The 12,283-nt window shown below is 35.3% G+C and overlaps 1 protein-coding gene across 1 annotated transcript; it reads right to left on the reverse strand.

The window, feature by feature from the left end:
• Nucleotides 1–7,040: 7,040 nt before the first annotated feature.
• Nucleotides 7,041–9,973, reverse strand: isl2b (ISL LIM homeobox 2b). Its single transcript, XM_056748842.1, has 6 exons — nucleotides 9,856–9,973; nucleotides 9,347–9,536; nucleotides 8,851–9,104; nucleotides 7,806–8,089; nucleotides 7,314–7,478; nucleotides 7,041–7,157 (listed from the first exon to the last, which is right to left on the reverse strand). Exons 1-6 carry the CDS (start codon nucleotides 9,911–9,913, stop codon nucleotides 7,041–7,043), a joined length of 1,068 nt encoding a protein of 355 aa, XP_056604820.1. The 5' UTR covers nucleotides 9,914–9,973.
• Between the last annotated feature and the right edge of the window lie 2,310 nt (nucleotides 9,974–12,283).

Genomic DNA, 12,283 nt, shown 5'->3' on the forward strand with positions numbered 1-12,283 from the left:
GATTAGAAGATGTTTTAGAAGACTCAGTATTCATTCTTTTCTGTGTAGGTACAGTGCAGATAATGTTTATTGAGTTAAATATTACCTCTGTTCAAAACTTGTGATGTACTAGCAGTAGAAGTGTGTTGATTTTTCTTTTATTGTGCAAAGACCCTTTATTAATGATCCCATGTATTCCTGTTCAAAAAATGTAGGATTTTTTTACTTATTTGACAAATAACTTTATTGTTCTAATTGGCTAGATATCTTGTCTAGTATCAAATTATACGATATGCACAGTTTCAGATAGATAAATGATGAACCGATTTAAAAAATGAGTCTTCAAATACTGTTGCCAGTCCATTTCTTTATATGTATATATACGTTTACGCGTTAAGGCATGTTATTCATATTTTCAGAATAACGCATTTAAGGCCATTTACGCAACATCCGTTTTTTCTGTCATCATTGTCTAACGTAACATTATATAATCATGGTCTTATTCATATAAATGCCTTTAAACTATTTATGCACGATTTGAAATGGTTGTATTGCCACGCCCAGTATAGGCTGACAGCTTCTGGTGTTGAACACGGCTTAATGTATTTTTTAATCGCTTGACAGCACTAAATTAACAATGTTAATAAAAATAAATAGTGTATGTTAAATTTCACAATACATTAATCGCAGATAATCACACAAAAAGGTGTGGTTAACCGCACAGTGGTGCGGTTAATCGCGGTTAAAATGTAATCTACTCTATATATCCTACTATATATATAATGAATTTAATCGAAAATATATTGAATATGACTAAAGAATGAAAGATTGAAGATTTTAAGTTTTATGTTTGTTTATAGAGTATATAGTAAAAATATTTGGAAAAATGTTAGCAACTGGGACATCAATGACCATAAACATTTTTAATGGTGGTCAAAAAGGGCCTAGAACTGTTTGCTTTTCTAAATTCTTCAAGATCTCAAATTTTTGTGTTTAACAGAACGAAAAATATATAATTATTTTTCCTACTAATGTTTTCAATGGTTCCCATAAAATGTCAGTAACATTCTTCCAAATATAGAACAGAACAAATAAATGTAAAGGTTTGGAACAACTTGAGGCTGAGTAAATGTATCCATTTAAGTCAAGTTTTTATTTTATTTTTATGTTATAGTTCAAATGTATTGCTTTAGGTAAACAAAATTTTGTATTGATTTAAAGACATATTTTAACAAGGACAACTATTTTATTTTACTTTACAAAAATATTTTCATTGGCTGTAAAATTTAACAAAATGACAAGAGCCCTGTCGATATAGGTGAGTGCTACATTCATTCTGTTCAGTTGAGGTTCTTGCTAAAAAGTAAAATCTTTTTGCTTCTGTTTCAGGAGGCAAAACCTATAGCGTTCTTAATCTTTACATAAAGAGCACTCTGTCCACAGTTAGCCATGCATTGCCGGCGGGTACTTGGCAGTGACACGTTATCTAATACCAGTCTCAGTGAGCCTAGCAAAGCATGAAGTGTGACCAGAAAGTTCTCCCAGCATCCCGTTCACTCACAATATCAACACTTAGGTCCTTTCCTAGGGCGCTGCACTCGGCTGGGTAATACATACCTATGGCATTTAGAAGAGGAAGTGGGTATTAGGGGTGGAAGCTTGCTCACAACTGAAATCAAAGGCTGGTATTAAAGCAATACATATTGGCCATGAATTTGACTTGCTTCCCTTAACAGTGAGCAAACACATCTGTGTTTATGTATGCAGAGTGTCTGCCTCAAACCGGCATTGGCAGGTTTAGAGTTTTAATGGCTCAGACCAATTACTTGATTAGTTTATTAGAGCCAATTATCTGGGCTTTGGAAAGAGAGTTTAACTTTCATCTTGAGAACAAGAAGGTCTCTTATCTAATAGTCCCCTGCAGTCTGCAGCAGAAAGCTCTCCTTTTTGGCTCTCTGGTTTGGACTGAGGTTAGGATTATGACAGCATACAGAGGCTAAATATGGTTTCTACACCGAATGCCAATGCTCTCCCATGATGCACTTTAGAAAAAGATTATTTGAGATATCAATGTATTTTGCTCAATCTTTCTCAGGTCTGGAGAACCTGATTAGAAATTTGCTCTTGCATATTTACACTTCCAAAAGTACTCTCATATTTGACATTACATTAATTAATTACATTTATTTATGAAATATAATGTATAATATAAAGTTGTAAAACAGATCTGATTTTTTTGTGATTTAAATTGACGCACTGTAAAATGTTGCTGCCTTAAAATATCAAGTATAATCAAATTATAACTTATTATTTTCAACCTTGACTAGTGATTGATGAGGTGTTGTGCATATTTTAACATATTACATACATTCTTATTTTAAATGTCAGAACTTGTTTTTTCTGGGATTTATCGGACAGCGTTCTGCTGTGTTGCAGTTAAACCAATCACATTCAGCACTGAGTCTGCCTGGTATGCAACACCCACTTTTAAAAATCCAAGAGAAAAACAAGGAATAAAATGAAGTTCTGCCTTACCTTTTCCCAATTCAGTTAACCATTTGTTCAGAAATATATACAAACCTTAAATAAAATAAGTCAGACACAAATTATAATTCATTTTGACTCCAAATTATATTGTAAACATCTGCAATATTAATCATTAAACATGTAACCTTTCAGATTCTATAATGAGGTTACAAACTATAATCAGTGGGATATATCTGGAACACCTAAAACATTGCATGATCTCTTACCTATATACTGTACACCTTCCAACCCTGTGTTTCAGAACATTGGCTCTGTGCTGACCTACACTGTTTTCTTTTCCTTGGATTGTTATATAGTTCATCACAGAGCCTTTTTACGAGTGCCCATCTCCTATGTTTGATGTTGAGGGCAGTATCGGTCAGTGTAGGCTCCTGGAATGTGTTGGCTGTAGGCTTTGAGACTGGATAAATGTTTGGCAGGGAACATGTTCGGCTTCTTTCTTCTCTCCCAGGATAACATAAACAGTCTTGGCACAAGAAAGCAACGCTGACCTCAAGGCCAGCCTCTGACACAACCCATTCACTCAGTACCCTCTAAGTGTGTGTATGTGTAATATCAGGGGACCATGATAGGAGGAAGATGTCATGCCATGTGCTCTGTAGCAGAGTACACACACTTCTTCTGAGGTTTTTAGCTTGCCCTTAAATACAAGTATATACACGTCATGATGGACTTCGCTGTAACCTACTGTAACAGTACTTCTAGAAATGATTGCATTTCACAGAGTTGATATGCTAAAATATGTACAGAGTGTAAAAATGTATATGTTAAATTTTCACGGAATATAAAGTTATCATATCTTCTGTATTCAATAAGTAAAGCCAGTGATAGCAGTGTAAAGGGAGAGGTTAAGATCCAAACGCTGGTTTTACTCTTTAAAGTCACTGACTTCTTACCATATTTGGAAGATTAGGTTCCAAAGCAATTGTATCACCCATCTTACTTGCATATACATTTGGGCGGTCCTGGTCAAATCATACCACGAACTGACGTAGATTTGTGGGGGTTTGGTTTCAGGAGGCGTTTCAGGCAGGTCTGGTTGAGCATTCGCTTTTCAATGGAATGCATGTTTTGTTCCAACACTTTAATTTTTGCAATTTTACTTGTCTAATACATGCATGGGCAACTTATAACACACCAAAGACACAGAAAAACACGTATTCGCACCATATGATCCCTTTAAATTTTGTTTCATCGTTTCTCATTCTTCATGTACCATCAATACGAAATTCTGTCTGTAATTTCACGCTTCAGAAATCAGTGCTTTTTACATAATGAATGATCGTTTTTATTTCCCCTCAAAAACATTAATTTCTTTATTTTCATTAAGGATTAATGATTTATTCCACCTCACTATATTATTTTGGAGCTCTTTGGCAGATAAGAACCTATGAGATATCTGAATCAAACAAAGCCAAGAACTTGGTATGATTATTCAAAGGATCAAATGTAGGCTGCACTCATAAGAAAGATATTATGATAATGTATTGCAGTTCATTAGTACAGTATTAATAATGTGGGTCTCATAAACTGTACATCACAGGGGGGTGAGTGGCCAGAGGAACGTTGTCCATCCTTGTGAAACTGACATATGTAATTTCCTTTATATTTTATATGTCCAGTAAATATGTGTCATATGTAAAATCTTTGGCTCAACCTTTGTACTATAAGCTATGCATCCTACATATTTAATAAAAATATATGAATTTACTGACTGTTATGCTCTCACAAGGTGCAACATTTTTTCCGCCAACATCTAGACAAAATTTCCGAAAAAATTAGAGAGATGGCTCCAGTTAGAGGATGTTTTGTTTGCGGTGACAGTAGCCATTAATGTGTAAGCAATATTGCAGTGACCCTTTGAACGATGCTGTAGAACCTTCTCCCCATGCTGGAAGGATAAAACATGAGTTATGGATGTGTTTATCCCACCCTTAAAGCCCTGAGTGCATTATCAAACACAGAATGCATTACGGTCAGTATTGATAAAAGTGTTTTTAGGATCTAATAAATCCTGGTTATTTATGCCTGGTTATTTAAGCTGTAACGTTGCACATTTCACCCCCCACCTTTACTTTATTTGGCCTGAGCTCTACACCTAAACAATCTACCTGTGTGCAACTGAAATCGTATCTATCTACTTGTGTGTGAGGTATGGGTTTGTATGTTTTGTATCTGATCTGATCTGTTAATCTGAATGTTAAGTCATTTTGTATCTTGCAGTGAGTATTTTTTTTATTCTGTATGACAGCATCATAGCTTCACAGAATTCTACTTCGAATCGAATAGCAGATGTTTGTATTTCTGCTTGACTGTAGAGTGAATACTAAAGCCATCATGAACTGTGTTTTATAGTGTGTTATTGTAGAGTGGCTTTGACCTCCCTCCATGCCGCTAATGGCGTTGTGCGTGTATGCATGTATATGTGTGTGTCAATGCATGTCCATGTTAGCCTGCAATGTCCTTGTGCGTTTATTCTCCTCATGAGAATTTGTGGTTGTATTTTAGCATTCCTTCAGATGGGTGGGATTCCTTTATATATTCACCGCATTAAACAAATAAAAAATGTTGCTGTAAGGTCTGTGTGAGCATACACACACAATGTTGTTAAAACAAATGTCATAAAACAATCTCAATGGGTAAACTAAATTCGACTCTGTTAAACAACCAAAAGCGCCAGCATGTGTAAGACACCCTTAAACCTGGAATTAATATCTATCTCATGTGATCTTCTCACAAGTGCTTAGCACTTAAAACGGGCATAAACAAAACATTTTGATGTCTGAAAACCACATTAATAGGCAGTCAGAATGACACTTGATGGAGCATTTCCATGTTACACAGTTTTATCTTCACCTTTTTATCTTCTCATTAGTGGCTTTCTTCCTTTTTGTCTCTGGCTGATTGATTATCTCACCTAAAAACAGAACAAAAAAGGGCTAATCTGTATATGTGTTTCCCTTTGTTAGTTTTTATCAGTTTACATCTATGAATAGCATCGTCCTACTTTTCTACTTTAATTTCACATTATATGGAAACCCACTCACTATCCCACATCCTGCTGTTTTGTGTAATGACTTTTTGTCATATTCATGATTTTCCTGTATTATTTTTTAAAGATTGAACAAAACTACAATTAACTTTTGTTCAGATGATACGAGATGAAAAGGCATTTAAATCTAAGATCTAAATAAATAAGAGCTGGAATGGATGATGTACAGTTGCTAAATGTGTTGTTTTATGCAAGATTAATTTAAACTAAACGTCTTTTATTTTTTGTTGCTCTCAATCAATTAAACCTACCGAGTTAATACATTTCGTGAAATATATATTTATGTAGGCTGTTCTTAGCATGTCTGCGGGGTGTGGATGCTTACAATTATTAAATTATTTTGTAAGGAATGAAAACAACCCTCTTTCAGATCTGATGCATTTTATCCAGGTCGATTACTTTTGTAATATTTGGTTTTCTTTTTAACGATACATTTTAGGCCTGAATAAAACGTTTAAAGAGACCATGCACTTCTACTCTTGTAATTTATATTGTGTTTATTTTATATAGCCTATATTTCTGCATAATAAGCAGATAAGTTCAAAACTATTCCGTAGGCTATTGTTTTAAAAATCATTAATATTTTAAAAGATCTGACTAACAGAAAGGACAATTACTTTTTACGAACAGCTGAATGAGGGAATTATAAAATCCTAAAAATGTGTTCAATCAATTTTTGAAATAGCGTTATCTTATATAATCGTTCAAACCTTGATTGTTTGTGGTAGATTTAGGTAAATTCAGGTTTCTTATATGTTTTACATTACTTGATTTTCAACTATTTATTTTAGATACATTTTTATTTTAAATCACTAATTTAAATCATTTAGACTTTTATAAAAGGCTATGCTAAAGCTAAAGAAACGAAGTTAAATTAATTTGGTTATGGAACATTCAAATAATAATAATAACTTAATAAATAGTGTTTTTACGGGTCTGTAACGGAACCAGTTCAGTACAAATTAAAGAATTGATTAGATAAATTCTAAATTGTTTTAAATTACCACAGACATAAATAGTGTAATTGTGCTGCTATTTTTATTTTTTGCAAATTTATGTGAAAATAAATAACAATAAATTAATTTTGTTTGGGGACTCAAATGGTCCATAGTTACATTTCATGAAGAGAAAAATCCTTTCTCCTGAAATCGAGTCTTTCCAAAGGCATGTCTCAAAAAATCCAGAAATCACAAATACAGCTCTCATAACGAGTAACGAATATCCATTTTGAGTGAGCACGGTCCCCCAATTAAGGTAGGTTTGCTAGTTTCACTTTCCATAATCTTACTTCCAGACCCATAATTTGGTGACGTATTACGGACAAAAAGGGGGTCCTTTGCTGTCAGTGCAACACGTGCAACTCGTCTGATGGAGTGGTCCGGTAATAGTAAAAGACTTTCCCACGTCGGTGTTGAGGGTTACAAGAGAGTACGATTGCAGTGAAATGGTCCACCATTCGTTTTCATGTTTCCACAGGGCTCGGTACCATGCTGTTCGGTGTGTCTGGTAAATGTGATGAAAGAGAGTTCACTTCGCTGCCAGATGAGTTTCCTAAAGAACCAGTTTCCGAGAAAGACACCTGAAAGTGAGAGGCAAGATACTCTTTTAAAACAGTGGCAATAATTAATCATCAAACAGCATTATCTAACAATATTTTATAGTACCCATTCTGTGCAGTGGAGTGTGCATCGAAAAATAGAGTATCGCCTATTTGTGCGTTTCTTTTTTCACTTACAAGCTGTTGAAAGACCGGCTGATCTAAGTCACTCTGGAGTGCAAATTCGCTGAGAGTTTTCCAGGGCGGTTGATAAGTCTGCAATTCCACCGGGTGTCCTAGTGTAGGATTGTGTCTTATTGGGCTGCCTGCAACCAGCGAGGTACCCGTCATACCCTGCAGATGCTGAACCAAAATAAATGCCATAAGCACATCACTTCAAATAGTCAAATGTTTTTAAGAGAATTTGCAGTATTAAAAGGTTAACGAGGTGGGTATGCTTTGGGGAAACATACATATTTATAAAAGCCTGGAGAAACTAAGGATAAACCTTTCCAGAAAAGACAAGAGTTTCTGAGTTACTTTCAACCAACAGTGCAATCGAGTTACCGTCCCAATTAACACAATCTCAGATCATATCAAGTGACAGGAATCCCTCCAAGGCAGTGGTCATTTTTTTTCAAAGGGGCTGGGCTACGTGTAAAATTGAAAATACATAAGAAAGACACTTACCGTCTTATCGCCATGTTGCTGCTGTAACTGTTTTATGAGAATAGATCTCTTCTTGTCCTTGCAGCGTTTGTTTTGGAACCAAACTCGAATGACCCGCGGGCTCAGTCCTGTCATCTCCACCAGCTGCTCCTTCATGAGCGCATCTGGACGCGGGTTTGCGTTGTAGCACGTCCTTAAAGTGTGCAGCTGCTTTTCGTTTAACACAGTCCTTACCCGTGTGGTCTTCTCTGATTGCTTGTGCATGTTATTCCGATGCGGAGTTTGTCGGACCGACACTGGGTCACCTGAAAAATTATGGAGAATTTTTTGTTAGAAAAAATATATAAATGTATTATAATTATAATAAATATTGTTATATTAATATATTGTAACCTATACCTACATCAACACTTAAATATAGATGTGTCAAAAACGCAGCAAAGCCACAGAATAAAAAAATTGTTCACCAACTAGTTTATTATACAGGATCATTTTCCTTGACCTTTTATAGTCTAAAGAACCTCAATTGACTACAAAGAGCCTTTGTGAATCAGGATGCAACTCATGTCTGTTGCAGGTTCTTTATCAACCACCATGACAAAGAGCCATTTCAGAAAATCTTAAATAGAATATAATTCCACAAAAATAGATAAATAAATAAACGAAATAAAACAAGTTTTTAATTGTATTCCAACAATTCAAGACCACTGTGAATATTTAGAAGTACTTTGAGCATTTAGTGCTCTACTGCTCAAGCATAGCTCACAAAACAAACTTATCAAGCGCATCGCACTGTAATTAGCTATTATGTAGCAACAACAGTAAACGATTCCCCCACAGTATATTAATTACATACTAGTTTAGCCCGGCTTGCTGTTGGACCTAATTTTTTTAACTAAATAAATAATCATTAAAATACTCATTACGAGTTTCATGCAATATTTACAATTATCCAATATTTTTAGGAAGCTCCTTGAATTTTTGAATATGAATTGATATACATATGACGGTATTAAACCGAAATTCATATAAACCCAAATAAGTTACTTTTAATAATGCTACTAACCTGCCATGTGTAAGGCTCTGCTGTGGATGTTTCCCGGACTAAGGGGACTGCCTGCTGGTCCGTGGTCCAGACAGAGAGCTGCTCGACACAACAATTCGGCGTCCCGGACAGAGAACTCATCCCCGGGTAAAAGCTGCCGGCTACACACCGAGCAGCGAAAACATTCGATGTGATAAACACTGTCTCGAGCTCTCATCACCAAATCGTTGCTGCTAAACCCCAGATTGCATTTTGCGCATTTTATACCGAACAATCTGTGAGATGTAAGGAAGAAATTATATTTAGACAAAACTGGATTTTTTGGGTGTTAGTCAAATCAAGAGGATATAAATACAATTCATACACTACATCGAAAACAAATTATATTGCTAGATGTATTTTTATTGAGCAATTGAGTATTTTGCATGCATAAAAAAAGAATTTGTAATTTATTGCAGAATCCTAAATGTTCCAAATGAGTCATGTTTAGTCTTAAACACATCAAGGAAAAACCTACCTTACATAATCTCTCTTGCAGTATGTTTTTCCATCCCGTACAAAGCAAGTGCATGTCTCATCCAGGTATTGATTGCACTCGACACATTTTAAACAGGCTGCGTGCCACTCCAGATCTGGGGAGACGCGCAGGATGTATTGATCATGAATCTGACTGCCGCAGCCAACACACATCGCAAGTCCGGACTTCTCTGTACACGACATTGAGTTCAATATTTGAGTTATTCAGGATTTAATTAAAGGTAGATTGGATCTTTAAGTTTTTTTTTCTTCATTTTATTGCAATATTTAAGGAAATAATGTTACAATGTCTTTTAAATAGGGAGCCTATTTAAATGTGACAAGCGCATAAGATCAATATCATTCCTAAAGAGTAGACATAAAACGAAAAGTCTCGAAAACCAAACGAAATCAAATTATTTACATAATCATTTTCAGTGGCAAAATAAATAAATGAAAATGACACATATTTCTTACTTGTCAAATTGTTATTGTAGGCTAAAAACTTACTTTTGGAACGATCCCCCATATCATCCAAAAAAGAAGATCTGAATATTAAATCCACCATACAGGTTGACTAGTAAGATTGGGTGTAGAAATAGAGAGAAAAGATATTGCCAGCTCCCGGCTGTCCCGCAACTTCATTCCGGAGTGAGGAGAGATGGAGAGGGGGTAAACGCAGAAAGGGGGGCTGAGAGCACTGTCTACCACACGAGGCGTGACGTCAGGCACAAAGCCGAATTAAAATGCGTCAGTAGGCTGCAACATGTCACAGTGCAAGAAAGAGTTGATTCATATCTCACCCTAGACATGATCAAATTAACTATTGTTTCAGAATAATCTAAAACATCTCAATTTATGGCCTGTAGATGTAAGTTTGGCTATATAAAGGCACAAGTATTAGAAGATGTAATGTGTGACTTTCTATTTCGAGAATTCAGTTTTATTTATATATTTAGTTTTTTCTGGAAAGTATTTTGTTAACTTGCCTTGTATGTCTATCTTGTGGCCAAGTGGCTAAACCAAAGCACTAACAGGGAGACATCTACTGGTTGAACAACTAAACTACACAGCCAAAAAATAAAAGAAATCACATATCTGCATATAGAGACAAGGATGCGATTGCTTTTTATTGTGGGACATCATTTAATTGCATGTAATTATTTAACGTATGATATCGGCAGAGATTTATCAATTTATCCAATTTGTAAATAATTATCAAAACACTTTGAACCGTATTATTAATATTACAAATTTTATGATCTTATCAGCCGGTCTGTTTTTGTTTTGCTTTGCAGCGTCTTTTTCCTGTCGTTTCACAACCATGCATTTATAATTCGCCCAAAAATGAAAATTCGGTCATCATTTCGGCTACTCAACCCTCAAGTTTTCCAAACCTGAATGACTTTCTTTCTTTTGCAGAGCACAAAAAATATATTTTAAAGAAAGTTGGTAACTGTACAGCAGTGACCCCCCATTCACTTTTATTATAAGGACTCAAAACCATAAAAGAGGCAACAACATTCTTCAATATATGTCAGTCTTGTCAGGCGGTAGAATGGATTTTAAAATCAATTTAGCTTAACACGTGTGAGGTGAACATGCACCACAGGTAAAAACTTAATTTGGGGTTTTCATTTCCGTCAAGAATAAATCTAGAAGTAGCCCACCTATTTGAATAAGTTTGAAGATGTGATGTATAGGCCTACCTTGTACTTCATCTGTTAATAAACAAATGAAGAGGATGCATGCTGGGATGCATAAGGAAGAAACACATCATAAACTATCAAAGACTTGCTGTGGATAAAAACAAGAAAAATATCCTTTTCTTTTACAAACCCTCCTTTTCTTCTAGCTTTCGAAAGGGCTCTGAACTGACAAATGACCCTACCTATTGTTCTACACTCTGCAAAGCAGTATGTTTATGTAAAATTCATAGTTCTCAAAATAAGCACAATATTTAAAGAATGAAAAGCACCTGGTTAGGGCATATATTTTTGGTACTAGTTTGTGTGTAAATCAGCATCATGATCGGAGGCATTGATGCTGGCAACGGTTAACCTGTATGCAGAAGCCACTGTGCTCTGTTAGAAATAACAGATCTGTGGTTTGCAACCCCTCTTACATCAAAACTTTCCTAGGAAAATGAACATTACTTTTTTCAAAAAAGTTTAAATATGGACACTTATACTTGCATTAGATCTCCAGTCATATCAGTGTAAAGTATTTTGCTGTGAACTACATAGGGAAGGTCGATTCACGTATGCTGATAGAGGTCACGTGACGTAACTCTAGGAGTCTCAATAACCTGTTAATTTACTTTACATTTAGTACCTCCAAATAAAAAGACACTTTCATGTTAATGCATTTAAAGGTTGTGATTGGCGTGTAGATGTAATCGTCGTGACAATCCATGTGAAAACCATCCCTTATCTTCCATTTAAGAAACTGTCATAACCATCACACGATGGAGACCCCAACTATCTATTGTCTTATTTATCTATTTCTTGATAGACCAGGGATCAAAGAGAGAATTTAAAATTTCTGCATGAACTTGCAAAACACTATAGGTAATTTGTGTGTGTGTCATGCATAAGGGTATTTTGCTGCTGTTTTTGTATATATGTTTACTAATGCCTCATTCTTTACAAATACTGTAGATGCAGTGATAGGTGTTGTGATTGTATTAAAATGTATTGAAAAGTTTGAATAAAACATTTTTTAGTTATCAATTGAACATGTACTGTATTTGTGTACGTGCGTCTACTGTATGTAAACATTATGTGCATTCAATCTGATAACCCATATCATCTTTTGTGTAATCAAAATTCTGCAGCATTAAAATTCATACTTTGATTTTGTGGTAAGGGGGCACGGTGGCTTAGTGGTTAGCACGTTCGCCTCACACCTCCAAGGTTGGGGGTTCGATTCCCGCTTC

Source organism: Triplophysa dalaica, chromosome 1 (assembly GCF_015846415.1).
Source record: "Triplophysa dalaica isolate WHDGS20190420 chromosome 1, ASM1584641v1, whole genome shotgun sequence".
In the NCBI taxonomy this organism is placed as follows: Eukaryota; Metazoa; Chordata; class Actinopteri; order Cypriniformes; family Nemacheilidae; genus Triplophysa; species Triplophysa dalaica.

Excerpts from the sequence above, each read along its gene's own strand:
- isl2b (XM_056748842.1), bottom strand. The coding sequence starts at position 9,913 with ATGGTGGATTTAATATTCAGATCTTCTTTTTTGGATGATATGGGGGAT. Across the intron at positions 9,105-9,346 it reads TGCAAGAGAGATTATGTAAG|ATTGTTCGGTATAAAATGCG; the intron begins GTAGGTTTTTCC and ends TACATCTCACAG. Across the intron at positions 7,479-7,805 it reads AGCAACATGGCGATAAGACG|CATCTGCAGGGTATGACGGG; the intron begins GTAAGTGTCTTT and ends ATTTTGGTTCAG.